Below are 20,840 nucleotides of genomic sequence, written 5' to 3' on the forward strand. Positions count from 1 at the left end.
TAATTAGAATTCTGATGACTTATAGTACTAATTTGTTGAACTAAAGGTGACCTTTAATACCACATACATTATTTTTGTTGTTGTTGTTTAGTATTACATTAAAAACTCTTATCACAGTCTCCTGTCTCTCTGTCTCTTTGTCTTTCTCTCTCCCTCCCTGTATTTCTCTTACACACACACACACACACACACACACACACACACACACACACACAGAGAGAGAGAAAGAGAGAGAGAGAGAGAGAGAGAGAGAGAGAGAGAACAGTCACATAGAGAGTGAACAGCACCACCCACATACACAACAGACATATGCACTGTTTTTATTTATTAAGTGTATCAGATACAGGCTATCTAAATAGAACATTACTACACCATATCTATGTAGATACTCATGCAATTAGAAGCCAGAGCCAAAGATGAAGCGCAAGAATCATTCCTCGGATGATTCCCACCTTCTATATTGTTGGGCACAGGATCTCTTCATGAGGCTTGTGACCTGCTGTGCTCACTGCTTTTGGCACAGTACCCCATGGATCCTTCTGTCTGCAGCTCTAGTGTGGGCACTATAACAACAGACGCACTGTGCCAGCTCTTCTGGTAGCTGCCAGGATGGTGCTCAGGTCTTTGTGCTGTCATGGTAAGCACTTTACCAACTGAGCCCTCTTGCCAGCCCTGGATGTGAATTTTATTAAAACATGCAGCATAATTTTAGTGACATGTTGACATAGAAATGGAAATGTATTATGTGTGTGGGGGTGTGAATTTCCTCAGTTATGTAAAATAATTAATCTGTGTGTGGAACTGTAATGAGCATGTGGTCAAGAGACAAGAAGTCACATCCATGTTGGGTGTCTAATCTCAGCCACTTTTATAAGCCTAGTTAAATAGTCTTGTCCAAGGAGTACAACCAAGATGGAGCAAAGAGAGACCCAGAGTCAGAAATTTTGCCAGTGTGCCTCTCCTCCAGTGCCACCTTCATGAAGTAAGGGTGTTATTTCCCAAGGATTTGTCTTCTGCTATCACTAGATTACAGATTTTAAGTGGTAAGAGGCAACAAATCACAACTATTAGTTTTCTGGCTCATATCCTTCACTATTGTGCATCATGGAATCTAAGCATATTAGGGGTGAAATCAGGAATGAAAGGTCATCTGATTATACTTGAAACTTGTCCATGTCAAACTCAGCTGCAAACAGAGCTTTTCTTTTTTCTTTTTTTTTTTTTTTGAAACTTAGAGGAAAAATGTTTATTTTAGACATTTTTAATTAATTTTTATTCTTATATTAATCATAGGTTATTTACCTTGTATCCAAGCAGTAGCCCCCTACCTTGTTCCCTCCCAATCCCACCCTCCATCCCTCATCTCCTCCCTGCCCCTTTCCAAGTCCATTGCTAGGGGAGGTCCTCCTTCCCTTCCATCTGACCCTAGCTTATCAGAAATCTTCGGGACTGGCTGCCATGTCCTTTTTTGAGGCCTTCAAGGCTGTTCTTCCCTCAGAGTGTGTGTGTGTCGGGGGGGGGGGGGTAAAGAAGCCAGTCATTGAGTTTATGTAAGAAATGGTTCCTGTTCCCCTTACTAGGGAATCCTACTTGGTTACTGAGCTGCCATATGTTACATCTGAGCAGGGGGTCTAGGTTATATCCTTTTATGGTTCTTGGTTGGAGAAACAGTCTCATAGAGAGCACCCGAGCCCTGATATATTTTGTCCTTGTAAAGCTCCTGTCCTCTCCAGGTTATACTAACTCTCCTTCTTTCATATGATTCCTTGCACTCTGCCGAAGGTTTGGTTAAGAGGCTCCACATCTGCTTTTCACATGTAACTTCAAAAAATCTTGATGAGAACACTCAATAGTCGGTTCATATGTAAAAAACATAATGAATATGTCCTCTGATGTTCAGATTTATTGCAGTTCTGATTAGTGCCAGTCTCTCCATCTCTTCAGCATGCCCTTCCCTGACTATTTGTTGGAGCATGTATTTTCTTTTTCTGATTTTTTTTTTTAATTCTGTGTTCCCATGGTGTTTGGTTTGGTTGGTTGGTTGCTGTGTACTTTGTCACCTTGCAGGTTTCTATCTCCTTTTTCAGTTTGCTGGGTGGTGGAAACATAGACATACTTGCCTAAGAATCCATATTATGTTCCTTCCATGTTTTTTCAGAAAACCTCCCCATCCCAGACATTACCACAAATATGCACAGTCTTCTTATCTAACTTTTCTGATCAACAGCTAAGTGTTCTTCTCAGGCATTTTTCATTTTTTAAATTTTTTTTTATTTCTTATTTATTACAATTTACTCACTTTGTATCCCAACTGTATCCCCTCCCTCATCCCCTCTCAATCACACCCTTCTTCCTTCTTTTCCTCCTGTGCTCCTTCTCCAGTCCACTGATAGGTGAGGTCCTCCTCTCCTTCAGTCTGACCAGAGCCTATCAGGTCTCAACAGGACTGTCTGCATTGTCTTCCTCTGTGGCCTGGTAAGGCTGCTCCCAACTCAGGGGAATGTGATTAAAGAGCCAGCCACTGAGTTTATGTCAGAGGCAGTAACTATTCCCCTTACTAGGATACCCACTTGGACACTGAGTTGCCATGGGCTACATCTGTGCAGGGGTTCTAGTTTATCTCCATGCACAGACTTTGGCTGAAGTATCAGTCTCAGAAAAGATCCCTGGGCCCAGATTTTTTTTTTTTGGTCCTATTGCTCTCCTTGTGGAGCTCTACTTCTCTCTAGGTCTTTATATCTCTGCTTACTTTCATAAGATTCTCTGCACTCTGCTCAAGGTTTTGCTCTGATTCTCATCATCTGCTTTAATACCCTGCTGGGTAGAATCTTTCAGAGGCCCTCTGTGGTACACTTCAGTAATATTCTCTGTTTTCACCCTCTTCAGAAGACTATCCCATTTGCTTTTCTGAATGAGCATTGAACAACTTACCCAGGGTCCTCCTTCTTGCTTAGCTTCTTTAGATGTACGGATTTTAGTATGAGTATCCTATAGTACATGTCCAATACCCATTTATAAGTGAATATATACCATGTGTGTTTTTCTGCTTTTGGGATACCTCACTCAGTATGATCTTTTCTAGATCCCACCATTTGCCTGAAAATTTCATGATTTCCTTGATTTTACTTGCTGAGTAGTATTTCACTGAGTAAATGTGCCACAATTTTTATATCCATATAGGGGCATCTGTGTTGTTTCCAGATCCTGATTATTATGAATAAAGCTGCTACAAACATGGTTGAACAAATGTCCTTGTTGTATACTTGAACATATTTTGTATATATGCCTAGCGGTAGAATAGCTGGATCTTGAGGAAGCGCTATTCCTAAATGTCTGAGCAAGTTCCATATTGATTTCCAGAGTGGTTGTACAAGTTTTCTTTTTCTTTTTTTTTCTTTATTAATTACACTTTATTCACTTTGTATTCCCCCTGTGATTCTCTCCTTCCTCCCATCCCAAAAGTCCCAATCCCTCCCTTCTTCCACCCTCTGCATGCATGCTCCTCCCCAAGTCCACTGATAGGGGAGGTCTTCTTTTCCTTTCTTCTGATCCTTGTCAATTAGGTCTCATCAGGAGTGGCTGCCTTGTCTTCTTTTGTGGCCTGGTAATGCTGCTTCCCCCTCAGGGGGAGGTAATTAAAGAGCAGGCCAATCAGTTCATGTCAGAGACAGTCCCTGTTCCTATTACAATGGAACCCACTTGGATACTGAACTGCCATGAGCTATATCTCTGCAGTGATCTTAGGTTATTTCCATGCATAGTCCTTGGTTGAAATATCAGTCTCAGGAAAGACCCCTGTGCTCAGATTTTTTTGGTTCTGTTGCTCTCCTTGTGGAGTTCCTGTCCTCTCTAGATCTTACTGTTTCCCACCAGGATTAGAGGAGGGTTCCCCTTTCTCCACATCCTCTCCAGCATGAGTTGTCACTTGCATTTTGGATGTTAGCCATTCTGATGGGTGTAAGGTGGAATATAAGGGTCATTTTGATTTCCATTTCCCTGATGACTAAGGATGTTAAGCATTTCTTTATGTGTTTCTCTGCCATTTGATATTCGTCTATTGAAAATTCTCTCTTTAGCTCTGTATCCCATTTTTTAAGTGGATTACATGACTTATTTGCTGCTTAACTTCTTGAGTTCTATATATTTTCTGGATATTAGCCTTCTGTCAGATACAGGGTTCATGAAGATCCTTTCCCAGTCTGTAGGCTATTGTTTTTTTTCTGACGACAGTGTTCTTTGTCTTACAGAAGTTTGTCAGTTTTATGAGGTCCCATTTATTGATTGTTGATCTAAGAGCCCATGCTGTTGGGATTCTGTTCAGGAAGTTTTTTTCCTGTGTCAATAAGGTCAAGGCTCTTCCCTAATTTTTTTCTAGTTGATACAGTGTGTCTGTTTTTTGTTGTTGTTGTTGTTTGTTTGTTTGTTTGTTTGTTTGTTTTGTAGCGGTCTTTGATCCACTTAGACTTTAGTTTTGTGCAGGGCGATAAGTATGCATGTATTTTCATTTTTCTACATGTAGACACCCAGTTAGACCAGCAACATTTGCAGATTCTCTTTTTTTCCATTGGATGGTTTTGACATCCTTGTCAAAATTCAGGCATCTGTAAGTGTGTGGATTTACTTCTCGGTCATCTATTAGATTCCATTGATCCAGCATTCTGTTTCTATGCCAGTACCATGCAGTTTTTATTATATTTGCTCTATATACAGAATGATATCAGGGATGTACATACCTTCATAAGGTCTTGTATTGTAGAGCACTGTTTTAGGAATTCTGGGTTTCTTGTTATTCCATGTGAAATTGAGAATTTTTCTTTCAAGTTTTGTAAAGAATTGTGTTGGCAATTTGATGGGAATTGCATTGAATGTATAGATTGCTTTTGGTAAGAAGGCCACTGTTATTATGTCAATCCTACCAAGCCGTGAGCATGGGAGATCTTTATATCTTCTCATATCTTCTTCTATTTCTTTCTTTGGAGACTTGAAGTTTTGTTCATACAAGCCTTTGACTTGCTTGCTTAAAGTTACAGCATGGTTCTCTATGTCTTTTGTGGCTATTGTGATAGGTGTTGTTTCCCTAATTTCTTTCTCGTCCCATTTGTCTTTTGTATACTGGTGGGCTACTGATTTTCTTTTTTGAGTTAATTTTGTATCCAGTCACTTTGCTGAAGGTGTTTATCAGCTGTAGGAGTCCCCTGGTAGAATTTTTGTGGTCACTTATGTTTACTATCATATCATCTGCAACAGTGATACTTTGACTTTTTCCTTTCCAAAATGAATCTCCTTTAATTGTCTTATTGCTCTAGCAAGGACTTCCAGAACTATATTGAAGAGATATGGAGAGAGTGGGGAGCCCTGCCTTATCCCTGATTTCAGTAGGATTGATTTATGTTTTTCTCTTTTTAGTTTTATGTTGGCTATAAGCTCACTGTATATTGCTTTTACCATGTTTAGGTATGTGTCTCAGGCATATTTCAGTGGGTTAATTTAGTTGAGCTTTTCATCTGATGGGTTTAATGGATATTAAGTCACATTTTTAAACATTTTATGGAAGGCAGGCTACAATTGGCACTCTTGGCATGCCATTGAGATAAAAACACATCACGATACCAAATTATTATGTTATTTAGGAATTTCTGTTACATGTCATCTATTAATCTGTGTCTTGATTCATGCATCTGGGTTTGTGTTCTGTATTAGACACTACAAAGCTGTTGCTTAAATTATGTCTGTATATTAAACACAAAGACAAATTTGAATAGATCCCCAAATCTGGATATCCATTTCTTTGTTTTTCCCTTGTAACATAGGGGCATTAAACAAAGACTAGACTTTAAATCTTTTCACAGTTCACACTCATAATTATTCATTAGGCACAAAGAAGAATTAAATATTAGATACAGTCAGGAGAAATATCTTTATTAAAAATAAAATAGAGTGAATATAGTAGAATGAATTTCTTAGCTCTGGTCAAAACTTCTAAGTAATACTTTTCAAACTAGAGACTTTCTATTCTGTGTATAAAAACCCCAAATCACGTTTTGGATAGTCAGTTCATAGAAAGTATATCCCCAGCTATTTAATCGGTATATAGTATGAATTTTCTTGTCTGCTGCGAGAAAGATTATAGAAAATAAATGGACCTGGTCACACAGTCCTGTAATCCTGATTCCTCAAGAGCCTAAGGCAAGAGAAAGCTGAATTCACAGTCAGCCTGAACTGCACAAGGAGCTTAAGGCCAGCCTGTTGTTGTTGTTAAAAAATTTGAAAAGAGGGGGATGGGAGATTAAGGATTTGGCTTACTGATAGAGCCCTTGCCTAGCATGCATGGGTCCCAAAGTTCATGCCCAGGCACATAAAGAAATTCAAGAATGTTTATTTTTCTTCTTTGCACTGTAAAACACCCTGCTTCTTGAGCAAAGAGAGATTTGGGGTCGCTTCTATTAACAGTGAGTCTTTTCATAGATTTTCATTTTGGTGTTCCTTCCCTCCTTCCCCGTGTCCCCTCACTATCCGGTAAACTTAGTCATAGATGACTAACATAACTCAGTATACAGGGTCTGAGAATCCCCTAAGATAGAGGCCAAAAGAATACAAGAGGTATCATCAAAACACTTTTTGTGAGCCGGGTAAAATTTTAGAGATCATCAATTATGTTCTACACTATAGTGACTTAAAAGATTCTGTGGGATGTAGAGATAGTTCAGCAGTTACAGCAGTAGTAAGCAGTAGTACAGCAGTCATAAGCATTTGCTTATTACTCCCCCAAAAGACTAGAGTCTGTTCCCAGCGCACACATTGGTTTCATTACAGTAACTCCAAATCCAGTGTGATCTGCAGGCACCCCTACATGCCCACAAGCAAAACCACCTACAGAATTAACACGAATAAGAAGAAACCTTTTAAAAATATGTTGTAATGGATTGTGTCATAATCTTTACTCTCGTCATGCAAAGGGCAAGCAGTACAGACTGAACAAATTCTTATGTTTCAAATATTCAGCTACCATCCATGAAAATATAGAAATCATTCAGCAGTTGAGGGGTAGCTCAGTTGAGGGGTAGCTCAGTTGAGAGAGTCGCTCGCTTACCGCACATGAAGGCTTGGGTTTGTTCCCCGGGCCTCAATAATCCAAAGATTATGACAGCCCTATAAGGACGTATTTAGGAAGTGGAGATCAGGTCAAAGTCATTGTCAACTAGATAGAATTGTAATCAGCCAACATGAGGGACTGACCCATTGATTGAATAAACACTTTATTGATGACTATGACCAATATTTATATCTAAACAAAGTGTTTGCCCAGGCTCACTAGCATGTTGAACAAAGTAATGATATTAGTAAATAAACATTTTGGCCTATAATGATAAAGATGTATAAACATAATAAAAATACATATTTTAAGAACTTGCTAATTGTACAAATTCATTTAAATGTACAAATGGAAGTACCATGTGCTTGTAACCATTATTTTCTTGGATACACACACACAGTTCACAAACTACACACACCACACACATTCTATGCATTCATACCAGACATATATGCTATACATACCAGAGACTCTGCATCCTACACAAACCATGAAGTATGCAGTAACCACTATACACACATATCACACATACACACTATACATGCTGCACAAATACATACTAAGCATCCACACACACTATACAAAAATACATAAACCATTTGTACAGATACTCAATTCCTGCATACAAAATATAATATTATTTGTACATGCTTAGTACATCTTTCTGTGTCTATCAAATCACTTCTTATACATTTATCATTTCGGTACAATGTCAAGGCTTAAAAAGTAATAAAAGTGAAAATGATTTACATTAAATATTCCTTACAGATACTACCTTTTACAAACATTTTTACATTCTCTTTTATTTTTATTTCTATTAATTACAGTTTATTCACTTTGTATTCCCTCTGTAGCTTCCTCCTTCCTCCCCTCCCAATCCTACCCTTTCTTTCCTAGCTCCACCTGTGCCCCTCCCCCAGTCTACTGATATGGGAGGTCCTCTTTGCCTTCCCTCTGATCCTAGTCTATAAGGTCTCATCGGGAGTGGCTTCATTGTCTTCCTCTGTGGCCCAGCAAGACTGTTCCCCCCTCAGGGGGAGGTGATCAAAGAGTAGGCCAATCAGTTCATGTCAGAGACAGTCCCTGTTCCCATTACCATGGAACTCACTTGGACACTGAACTGCCATGGGCTACATCTATGCAATTTTGATCTGGAGTTTAATCCTTGAACAAGAAACCCCATCCTTTTGTAGACTTGACTGTTTTTAATCACTCATGTGTCTCCTTTTTTAAAAAAAAAACAACACTGATAAACATTAATAAAACGATTTAAAAGTATATCGATGGCGGTATTGATACCCCAACCTCTGCTCTATATAAAGTTTACATGGGAATCAAGAAAGTATAAAAGCAAATGCTCCACTGTTGCCTCTCTCAAGAGATTAATCCATGATCACATGCAGAACAATGCAAATACATGTTATTGTGTTCTCTTCCATATGTCACCTAGCTCAATGAAAAAAAAAAAAACTTTTCTACTACATTTGGAGGGCAAATGATTTCTTTCAAATGAAAATGAAGACTTGCACTAGGTCTGCCGGTAAGTTAATTAATGACACATGCCACATCTTAGTTTACTGAGTAAGAGCACACTGTAAACTATACTGCTTAATGGCAGCATGGGCTAAGGATAGCTGTATTTCATGGGGTGATTACAAAGGAAATAGAGGTGAGTCCTTTGCTCAGGAAAAGATGGCTGAGTAGTGAGGATGGAGTTAGTGCAAGATCATATATTAACACCCTTTCCAGAATCAGAGACATGTAGACTTCCAATCACATCCATCATCTCTGGAAAGTCTATAGAGCAAAACCACTTTGCATCTGTATAAGAAAGAAAGAAAGAAAGAAAGAAAGAAAGAAAGAAAGAAAGAAAGAAAGAAAGAAAGAAAGAAAGAAAAGAGATGACTGGCTCTTTGACCTCTTCCCGCCCCCAAGGGAAGAACAACCTTGATAGTCTACAGAGAAAGACATTGCAGCCAGTCCTGAAGAGACCTGATAAGCTAGGGTCATATGGAAAGGGAGAAGAACCTCCCCTATCAGTGGACTTGAAAAGGGGCAGGGAGTAGATGAGGGAGAGAGGGTGGGATTGGGAGGGAATAAGGGAAGGTACTAGGCTGGGGATACAAAGTAAATAACCTGTGATTAACATAAAAATAAAAAATTATTAAAAAAAGAAAGAACAGAAAACTCACTTTCTTTACCTCCTTTATGATGCTGAGATTATTTTATATGGATCTATGACAGTCAGAGGAGATTGAAGAACATGAGAAATTCTAAAAGGCTTCTTAAACAGTGAGGATAAAAGGATGGATAGGTTTAGACAAGTAGATTGGAGCACAAAACTGTGGCATACGTAGGGAGGAGATTTTTATCTGGCTATTCTGAAAAAATAGGATTTCATCAGCTACTCTGAAAAAATAAAAGCTAAAATACTTTTTGTAAATTATGAATAAATACTTCCCCTAGGGGACTTTCAAGACTTTTTACTTTGTATGAAGATGTGTGTGTGTCTATTTTTGTGTTGATTTATGTCCACATATATGTAGATTTTTCTTAGATTTTAAAACAATGGAAGAGAGGTAAATAAAATATTCGCTCATAAAAGTTCCTGAATTTTCTAGCATATCTCTCTTTGTGTTTAAATACTAGCTAAGCTACGGAGTGTACTGTGCCATGAAAATGACACGCATCATTCATTCAGTGTGCCCAGGCCTGTTTCAGTTGTGTCTTTGAGACAGCATCGCAATTTAACAAGATCCCTCTTTCAGTTTTATTCACTTTTTATTGCATGGATGATCCCATGAGAATATAAACTGGGTTCTAATTAAAGAATTAAATAATTAAATCTGAAGTTTAAGCCCAGGCTAGAAGTGCCTGGTAACCCCTCTGTTATATTGTCATCAGCGTCATTTAAAGTTATTGACATGAAGACTGGGGAAAGATAACCTTTATTTCTGTTTACCCACGTGTGCCTTACTATTTACTTTTCAGTCAATCAGCATGCCAGTCATTTTGGTAGGTTATTAAGTGGTAATTTCTTAAAAGGGAGGTTATTAATTGGCAATGTGTTTAGCATAGAAATTACACCATACCTTAACTATAATGATCAGGTGAAAATGAGCATTGAAATGCAATATCAATATTTGATATAACTGGGTTCTAAGGAGGTATTTTACTTAGAGTCTGAATTGTGAAGAATAAAAATTTACACAGACTTTTCTGCCTCTCATCTAACTCATTTCATTCCAATCTATTTTACATTTTCCAGATATCAGTAAAATTAGACAGTCAATTAAAATTTCATGGTCTACAGTATTATCTTCAGACAGACCAGAAGCAATACTCTAGTTAATAATCTCACTATAAAAATAGCAATATTGCTCTAGTTTCAGCAATAAGAAAGTATAATTGCTCAATGTCCTAATTTCCATTATTTGAAGAAATTTAGCTATTGCTAATCTTCTGTGTCCTTACATGTTGATATCACAAAAAAAGCAACAGCAACAACATCAGCACAAGTCTCATTTTTACCCCAGGGTAGAGTCTACGTTTGGGAGTTTATTTTTTTCTATGTAAGTGCACTGGATATTTGTTACATGTTAACAAATTATAGTTATAAAATAGATGTGAATGTTATTCTATATTTATAGTTTTTTCCTGTAGATAGATACCACATTCAGCTTAAGAAAACAAATATTACACAGCCCTGAAATTTTGATGTCTATGTTCCAGATAAAGAAACCCTAATTGGTTATTTGTCGTGCTATTTACAATTGCTGTGCTGTTTACAATAGCCATAGAATAGAGACTAAGATTTGGGAATCAGACTGATGGGCATTACAGATTTTAATTTATTTGTTTCCTCATATTATTCCTCCATGACACTAAGAAGCATATGCTCAATCACTTGGTAATATCTGACGTCAGCATTAACCTTGTTTGACTTCATGTGTTGTGTAGTTCCTATAAGCCACAGTGAGGCATACCTTATATCATTTGGCTATTTAGCATGGTTTGCTGTACTCAATTTCTATGGTATGCAACAATAATTAAATGAAACGGACAATTTGATGCAGGAAAATATTAACTGTTTCACATTCTGTCATGTGGAAGCCATGTCACATCTATATATGTAAATGTTGTTCAAGTCACCTTCTTACAGAACATTTGAAATATAAATGCCATAATGTACAATGCACTCATTGATAATAAACATTCAGTCCTAATAAATGGTAGGAAATGTTTCTACTTAATTGTGTGAAGCGCTGAATATCCCAATTAATATACTTGAGAATAAAGACAGGGGAAAGACTGTTTTCTTGAAACATAGAGACACAAATCAAGTGTCAAAACTTGTTGACACCAAAAAAAAAGACAGCCCAGGAACAGATAAATATAGATGAGCTAAGACAGAAACCAAGCTGCTGGAACCAAAATAGACAAAGTTTTAAGACAGTGAGTGCCAGCCACAACCAAAAGCTACATTGATATTGATATTGTAGTTTTAATCATGGCACAAAGCAGAAGACTAAATAGTAAGGTAAGCATTGAACTGAACAATAATGGGAGGAATAACTAGTGTTTAATGAATTTAATTTTGGTAACAACTCTATTAAATGGCAAAACACAGACAAATGTCATGAAGCCAGAGAGGAGAGTAAGCATTGTAACTCGCTGCTAGAATCATCTCATTGGCATTACACTCCTTTCAACCCCCAGCAACCTGTCTTCTAGATCCACCCATGTCACCACACACACACACACACACACACACACACACACACACACATTCAAGTGTCAAGTATGGAAAGATAAATACTGCATTACTTCACTAATGAGTGAATATCATAAAAGTCTGCTATCCTAGAGACTAGGGGGAAGGGTAATGATCTAGAGAAAAGAGTAGGACAAGGGAAGGTAAGACGTCATTCAGTGAGCATAGCACTGTTCTTTGTGGAGTAGGTTCTGCTGTTTTCTAGCCCAGTGTTGAGGGTGAATAAAATCAACAGTAATGTATTATGTGTGTCAAATAATTAGAAGAGATAAATGCAAATCTATTTATCCTAAAAGAATGATAAAAGTTTAAGGTGGTAGCTATGTTAATTGCCATGAATTTATTAATGTAGTGCATCCATGAATCTAACTACCACATGATCCCGTCCAAATATATGAAAACATATGTGTCAATCAAAAACGTTTACTTTAAATTTGGGGATAGAACTTTTAGATGACAGAGTTCAAATTGAGCTGTGACATTTGCTCCTTTTTATGTTTTTTTTTTTCCCCTAAAGTAGTTAAGGAATTGTTTGCAAACTTTGAGATAAGATATGAAGTCTGTTAATTAAAAACTTATTGAAGTCTATCTAGAGTCAGAGACTGTATTAATTTTTTCAAAGTATTAGTGTCATTCAATATGCATGACTGTTACAGGTAATATTAATGTCCTACTACATAAAAAGATCTGGACATTTAGGTATTAAATAGCTCTGATCAGCCTAAATATTAAATATAATATAGGATAAACAAACTATATTCTATAGTCCTAAAGAAGGTAAATAACAAGGAGGACCCTAGGAAAGATGCTTAATCCTTATTTAGAAGGGCAAACAGGAAAGACATCAGAAAAGGGAAAAGACAGGGAACAGGACAGGAGCCTACCACAGATGGCCTCTGAAAGACTACCCAGCATGGGTATCAAAGCAGATGCTGATACTCATAGCCAAACTTTGAGCAGAGGGCAGGGAATCTTATGAAAGTAAGGGGAGATAGAAAGACCTGTAGTGGACAAGAGCTCCAAAAGGAGACCAACAGAGCCATAAAAACTGAGCCCCGGGGGACCTGCAGAGACTGATACCCCAACCACGAACAATGCATGGAGTTTTTATTTTTTTCTTCTTGTTTTTTATATTAATTACAGCTTTTTGACTTTGTATCTTAGCTGTAGCCCCTTCCTCATTTCTTCCCAATCCCACCCTCCCTCCCTAGTCTCCTCCCATTCTCCTCTCCAAGTCCACTGATAGGGGAGGTCCTCCTTCCCTTCCATCTGACCCCAGCTTATCAGATCTCATTAGGCCTGGCTGTATATTTTAATAACAAACAATGTTCTTTAGGTGTGTAGATTTCATTATGTTTATCTACACACCTAAAGAAGATAATCAAGAAAGTGGACACAGGCGAATATGATCAATCCTCATTTAGAAAGACAAATGGGATGTGCATTGAACATATGACAGGAATCTACGACAAAAGGCATCTGAAAGACTCTAACCTAGCAGTGTTTCAAAGCAGACACTAAGACTCATAACCAAACCCTTGGCAGAGTGCAGGGAATCATATGAAAGAAGGGGAGTTAGTATGATATGGAAAGGATAGGAGCTCTACAAGGACCAAATATATCCGGGCACAGGGTCTTTTCTGAGACTGACACTCAACCAAGGACCATCTATGGATATAACCGAGAACTTCAGCTCGAATGTGGCCCAGGGTAGCTCAGTAACCAAGTAGTTTTCCAAAGTAAGGGGAACAAGGACTATTTCTAACAGGATCTCAAGGGCAGGCTCTTTGACCTCCCCCCCAGGGGAGGAGCAGTCCTGTTAGGCCACAGAGTAGGACTTTGCAGCCAGCCCTGAAAATACCTGATAAAACAGGATCAAATGAAAGGGGAGGAGGTCCTCCCCTATCAGTGGACTTGGAAAGGGGCAGGGAGGAGACCAGGGAAGGAGTGTGGGGTTGGGGAGGGAATGAGGGAGTGGGATACAGCTGGGACACAGAGTTAACAAAATGTAACTAAAAAGAAAACTAAAATTAAAAAAAAAAATAACAAACAATGTTGAAGCTGCTTCAACATAGCTGTCTAGCAAACATTGGATTAATAACCTAGGAAGAAAAATCAGTTTTAACATTACTCAGTTCATTATTATTATTATTTTACTTTCTTCTGTTTTTATGTTTTTACAGTTTATTTACTTTATATCCTTAATGTATCCCCTTCCCCCATTTCCCCCCAGTTCCCCCTTCCCTATTTTCCATCCCATCCTCTCCATAGTCCCCTGAAAGGCAGATCCTTACTACCCGATCCTAGAATATCAAATCTCATCAAAACTGCCTAGGACCTCTTTCTCTTGCAAGGTCACCCCACCAGTAGGAAGTCATCAAAGCACAGACCATTGATTTCCTGTAAGAGACAGCCACTGTTCCCCACTAGGGAACCCACATGGAGACTGAACTCCCTTTGCCTCTGAGCAGTGGGTCTAGGTCCTCTCCATGCATGGTCCTTGGTTGATGAATCAGTCCTTGCAACCCTGCTTGGGCCCAGAATTTTTGGCTTTGTTGGTCTCTTTGTGGAGTTCCTGACCCCTCTGGAGTCCTTCTTCTACCACTAACCCTTCTTCCATAAGACTCCCTGCTCTCTGCCCAAAGTTTGGCTGTGAATCTGCATCTGCTTTGATTCCCTGCTGGGTAGTCTTTTAGAGGACATCTATTGTAGGCTCCTGTCCTGTTCCCTCTCTTCCACTGCTTCAGGTGTCTATCCTGTTTGTTTCTGAATGATAATTAAGCATCCTCCGTAGGGTCCTCTCAGCTGTTAAAGGCTATGCTCACAACCATAGATACTTTCTTCTCTGCAATTTGTTTTCCCTTTGCTGACCATTAATTCAAGTTATCATTTTTATTACCAGAATGTTCTTCCTTATTTTTGATAGGTAATCAAATTCATATGTATCATGTCTGCACACTGTTCTTTAAATTCTAATGAAGCCTAAATGTAGTATAGATAGAATACTTCATCATCCTTCATTCAGATGTCACAGACAAATCTCCTGATAATCTTTCTTTGCAAGCATCCCAAAACAGGGATGTATTGAAATATCAACCTTTATGTTTCTATGTAAATGTTGCCAAAATTCTGAGGGAACTATTCTATCAGTACATAGTTTGCCTTTTGCCTAATCTCTAAGTACTGTAGCTTGATTATGGTTGTATGCATTCTTGTTTACTTTTCTTGTTGTTGTGTTTGAGGACTGTTTGCTTACTGTTAGGTAGTAGGAAAATGATGCGTTTTAATAACATAATTTTTTATTAGCCAATAGTAACAGATTTTAGGCTAGGGGAAGTTGTTATTCTCTGCTAGAAGTAGTGAATTCACAGCATTGTCTGTTATGCTTTCCTCTTCTCATTAAGTCAGGTAAAGGCTGTGTATTGTATACTAAAATAACTTTGTTACTGTATCAGTGATGTGCTGTTTCAATTTATGGTGAGTCTGTATTTATTAGACCAGATGCTTCCGATATCAGAACTATAATGCACATCTGCTCTGGGAGTATACTGCCATATCATAAATTGCATGGCCTAGACCATTCTAAATCCTTTTCTGCTCACTGACAGGAATTTGGAATTCTTCTTCAGTAGTTAGCCCAGGATCTGACAGTGGTTTCATGTAAATTCTAGTTGGCTGATAGTCACTGTGGCTCAAATTGGGTAATTAATTATATTAGCTCCATTTTGTGTTACACATATTAAAAACAATGATCTGTTCGTACTTCTACAAATAACATTTTGTTATTTTTAATAGGTATGACATGCATGCAAATAGGCTTGCCCATCTTCCTTTGAAAGCTGTAGTCATTAATATTAGTTGGATGCAGCTTTCTTTGGTAGAGCCCTAAATACCAATAATTATTATTAAAACAATGTTTTTGAAATATATCAAAGTAACATGGTATGGCATAGAAATGGAAACTTCAATTTGAAAAAAAAAGAGGTTTATTGGTTCCCTTTTTTTGTTTAACTCGTGGAGAAGGGGGATGAAGGGAGGGACTGGGAGGGGAAGAGGGAAGAAGTTACAGGGGGGATACAAAGTGAATAAAGTGTAATTAATAAAAAAAATGCAAAAAATTTTTTGTGATGAGGTAAGGAAGAATATGCTTGGGTTTTCTCTGTTTACATTAGAGTTATGATGTGTGCTTGGAGCATTTCTGGATGTCAGAGAAAACTTGATGTGAACCATTCTGTGAAAGACTATGATGTATTAGCTATTTCACTATTTTTTACTATATGGTGTAAGAATATTTAATTGCAGGTGGCACATGACTAATTCATGCTTATACTTCCCTCTGCTACTTTTGTAATGATGTGCTACATAATGAGCACAGCACCAGGTAGATGGTCCTTCGAACTGTCTAGCAAAGAAATTCTCATGATTCACATCTTGCTTGCTCACCAAAAAGGCTATAAAGGACTTGATTTCTGATTGCACTGATTAAATGTGAAGTTTGGCCTCCCTTTTCCAAAATTTGAGTTCAATTTTCAGAGGAGAATTGACCATTTCAAATGTATGACAAAAACACTTCTTATTCATCAGTCATTTGAGTGTTAAAAGCATTGAGTACTCAATTATGTAATTTTTAAGATGCCCTGAAATAAACAGTAATCATTCTAGTGATAACATAATCTATCTGTGTCAACTCAAATCTTATGCTTTTCATTCCAATGTCTAGATTTAAAATGTTTCTAAATAATAATTTTCATGTATTCATAATTTAACTAATATTTGAAAATATTTATGATTTATTCCTGTCAAATGGCCTTTCATTTTGTATTTTCTTTTTAGGGTATTCCTCTTGGAGGATGGCAGCCTTAAGATATGCAATGTGACCAGGTCTGACGCCGGGTCTTATACATGTGTAGCCACAAATCAGTTTGGCAATGGGAAAAGCAGTGGCAGTCTCATCGTGAAAGGTAATCTGTTGTCCTCAGTAGGTTTTGCTACATATTATAGTCACCTAGGCATATCTTGATGTGTGTTGCTGCACCAAACTGGTAACATATTGTATGTGCATTTTTTTTTTTTTTTTTTGTCCAACAAGTGTTTAAGAGAGCTGCTACTCTATTCATTAATGGGGTGTCTGCCTCAGGAATGTAATGCTGCGTATGGTAAAGAGGGATACTTTGACAGCAATGTCAAACAGTGGTTTTGCAGGGAGAAGACCTGCTGTGGAATATTGCAATTCCCCACAAGGCTTAGTTTTTGGGTCCGTGGATGTTTTGGTAAAGTTTCCAGATAGCCCTTTCCTGGATAAGTGTCTCTGAGATGCTCTTGTTCACATGAACATAATCTATGTGCATTAGTTAGTCTTCTATTGCTGTAATAAAACAGCATGATCACAGGAACTTAGAAAAAAAAGGTGTGTTTTCATGTTTCCAGAGAGATAGGAGTCCAACAGCATCGTAGCAAGGAGCATGCTAACAGATGGGAAGGCATGATGTGGGACAGTGGGTGAGAGTTCCCACCCCAGAGAGGACATTGGGAATATTTTAAGCGTTTTGTAACCTCACAGCCCGCCCATTACCTGTGACAAACCTCATGCAACATGGCCATACCTCCTAATCCTTCCCAAAGAGTTTTGCCATCTAAGGTCCAAGTTTTAAATATATAAGCCAATAGGGATCGGTCTCATTCAAGCCACAACACTGTATATCTGACTCAGTCTAGTACGTAACCTGTTCATTTGTTTAAATAACTCTTGGTGAACAACTAAGGAAAGATAGAGTTTTGTGAACCCACGTTAGTAAGCAGCTTTTTCTCAAAGATAAAACATTAAAGTCACATTTGTGAGTCATATGATACGTCCCTCCTAGCAAATAAGTAGGCCCACATAATTTGGGAAGGTAAAACTGCATATTCCACTGTTAACTCTTTTAAGCTGATATCAAGTCAAATGTACCTACATTTATCACCAAGGGACATAATTAGTATCAGGATTGTATATTCTCTACTTCTGCTGCTTTGTTATATTCAATCTTAGCTTATGAAAATGGTAGGTTTACTGGAAGTCGTGTCTCTCCTATCATTTCTTGCCTCCTGGATGATAAAGCTGACTGTCCCAGTAAAGCAGTGTGTTGAGTTAATTAAGCCCAAATGATTCACCTCTGCAATTTTGTTTTCCCATATTATCTGTTTAAAGAATAAATATATTCAAGAAAACCAGTTAATAACTAACTTCAACCATCATTTAAAATAACTCATGGAAAATAAATACTCGCCTTTATCCCTGGAAGATATTTCTGCCAACTTGTCTCAAGTGTGTGACATAATGTTGACAATTTTCTGAGACACTCTGGAAAAAAAATGTGACTAATAAGAATTGATGTGTCAAAAATCCCACCAGTGTGGAACATTTTGCAAAAACAAACAAAAAGAAATCACCTTTCTTAAGATTTTACTGTCATCAGTTTCTAAGCCAGAGATGGACGGCTTGCTTCAAGACATGTGCCATGGTTTTGGTGAATAACAGGTTATTTCTGCAGCAAAATGTTCAATGTTTATATACAGAAAATTGCTTTATACTTAAGGGGAAAAACATGTCCTGGAAGGAAGAACTGAATTTTGTTGCATAATTTTTAATTAAGACAGTGCTGAGAGTACATTTTATGTTGAACGATACTAAATGAGCAATAAAGTATAGTGGAGAATGTTCTTGCATTCTAGTTGAGTGTCAGAGGTACAGTGAAACCCATTGGTATACAGATAGGAAGTAGGAAGGATAGATGTCAGCAGTAGTAATGTGTTCCGCGAGGACCAGTTTATGTGGAATATTGAGGAATTAAACTACACGCAAAAATTCCATGGCTGAGCTAATGAATTTCCTGGTAAAATAACTCACACCATTTTACTCCAAAGGCTAAGGAAAAAAGAATTACTGGGTAGATCGAACTGAATGAACGGTTTCTTCAAAGGCCTTTGAAACGTTTAATATCATGGTAGTCACTGAGCAGTAATAATCAGCCTAATGAAAATGAAAGATGACTCACTTAGAATTATCTCGAATATGCTCTGTTTTGATAACAATAGTGACATATCCCCACTAGCAATGGAGAAGAGTTCTCCTTTCTCCACAACCTCTGCAGCATGTGTTGTCTCTTGAGTTTTTTATCTTAGCCATTCTGATGGGTGTAAGGTGAAATCTCAGGGTTGTTTTGATTTGCTAAGGACGTTGAACATTTCTTTAAGTGTTTCTCTGCCAAGTGGGAGCCCTAGTAAGAGGAACAGGGACTGTCTCTAACATGAACTCAGTGGCTGGCTCTTTGACTTCCCCTCCCCCCGATGGAGAAGCAGCCTTGCTAGGCCACAGAGGAAGATATTGCCACCAGTCCTGAAGAGACCTGATAAGCTAGGGTCAGATGGAAGGGGAGGAGGACCTCCCTGTCAGTGGACTTAATGAGGGGCAGGGAGGAGATGAGGGAAGGAGGGTGGGATTAATATAATAAAAAAGAGTGACATATCTGAGGCAACTCATTTTTCTTCCATGTTCTACAGGATTTGTTTCTATTTCTTGTAATGGGAACAAGCTCATCCACAATGAGGATATTTCTAACAGCCCATATAATCCACAAACGCTCTGTTCCATGAAGAAAAAGATGATTAAACAAAAATAAATTGAGTTTTGTTTTTTTGTTTGTTTATTAAAAAAAAAACAGATTTACCTTTTTGTTTACTAACTATTCACTGGATTTGTTTATTTTTTTTAAGTTTTTAAAGATTTCATAAATGAGTATGCTCTATTTGCATCATTTGCACCCATCTAACCCTTCCTGTGTCCCCCAGTCTCACCCTTGAGCTTTCCTATAAGTATCATTGTTACATAGACCCTATGAAGCCTACTTAGTATTGCTCTTACATCCACATGTTCAGGACTGACCACTTGTAGGTGAATCTATGGGGGAACTCAACCATGAAGAAAACGAATTCTCACTTTTAAAGCAGCCATTGATTGCATGTAGCTCTTCATGCAGGGATGGGACCTTGTGAATAAAATAACAGATACACACAAAATAGATAAAGTATATATACAAATATATTGAGAGTATATTTAAAAGCATTTAAAAATCTATTGCTTTAAAACTGTTGGTTCTCATATTCTTTCATTCAGATATGTTGAAAGTAGAATTTAAAAAACAAACAAAAACCAAAAACTTACCTATAAATCTAAAGCCTTAGTCTTGGAAAAATAGTAATATGTTGAACTAACCATTTATTTGTTTATTTATTCATTTATTTATTTGCCTATTGAGTAAAGACCCACGTGGTTGTTGAGATGGTTTAATATTTGCATGTGTCTGTGTTGTGTGACGCATAATATCCATCTGATAGTCATTTCAAGTCAAGGATGATTTTATTTCTCAAATCTAAATTAGCACATGCTAGTGACCATAAGGATAACAGAGTGGTGAGTAACAAATGAGAAATTTCAATAAAGCTGATAAAACAATCATATCCCTTTGAATTTACTTATCAGCTTCAGTCATGCAGGAAATGTTGCTGTTAGATAACATGTACAAAGATAATAGTTACAAGAGTGAGATATTTTTCAGCTAGTTTTAGCTGATACGGCTTATCTGTGTTAAGAGGATTTTGAAGTTATCTGCACTGTGTGCCTGGAAATTTCTATTTCACTAATGCAGCAGGATGAGGCAATTTTCCATTCAGACACTGTGAATGCAATTAGCAGCTGCCGCACCAGATCCTTGCAAGATGCCCAGTGTGATCTGAGGACATGTTCCATAGGCACAAAGACGGAGTCTAAAGGAAAAATTGTGTTAAGGGTTTTCATTTTTGAAGACTTCGATTAAATAGTCACATCCTGTACATATATGAAGGAGTATATTAGTATCGTATAAAAGGGTGAATTATTTGATCTGGCATTTAGAAAATTATTAGAAAGCAGAACAACAGCAGACTATAAAAATGATC

At 37.6% G+C, this 20,840-nt stretch overlaps 1 protein-coding gene across 6 annotated transcripts in view; it reads left to right on the forward strand.

Annotated features, from left to right (window-relative positions):
- Positions 1-20,840, forward strand: part of LOC110553555 (contactin-6) — a 365,089-nt gene that overhangs the window by 280,101 nt on the left and 64,148 nt on the right. For all 6 annotated transcript variants that reach the window (XM_060383868.1, XM_060383867.1, XM_060383866.1 and 3 more), the window contains one exon: positions 16,701-16,828. In XM_060383868.1, coding sequence (XP_060239851.1) covers positions 16,701-16,828 — 128 coding nt within the window. The remainder of the gene's footprint in view (positions 1-16,700; positions 16,829-20,840) is intronic.

This window comes from Meriones unguiculatus, chromosome 5 (genome assembly GCF_030254825.1).
Source record: "Meriones unguiculatus strain TT.TT164.6M chromosome 5, Bangor_MerUng_6.1, whole genome shotgun sequence".
NCBI classification, from domain to species: domain Eukaryota; kingdom Metazoa; phylum Chordata; class Mammalia; order Rodentia; family Muridae; genus Meriones; species Meriones unguiculatus.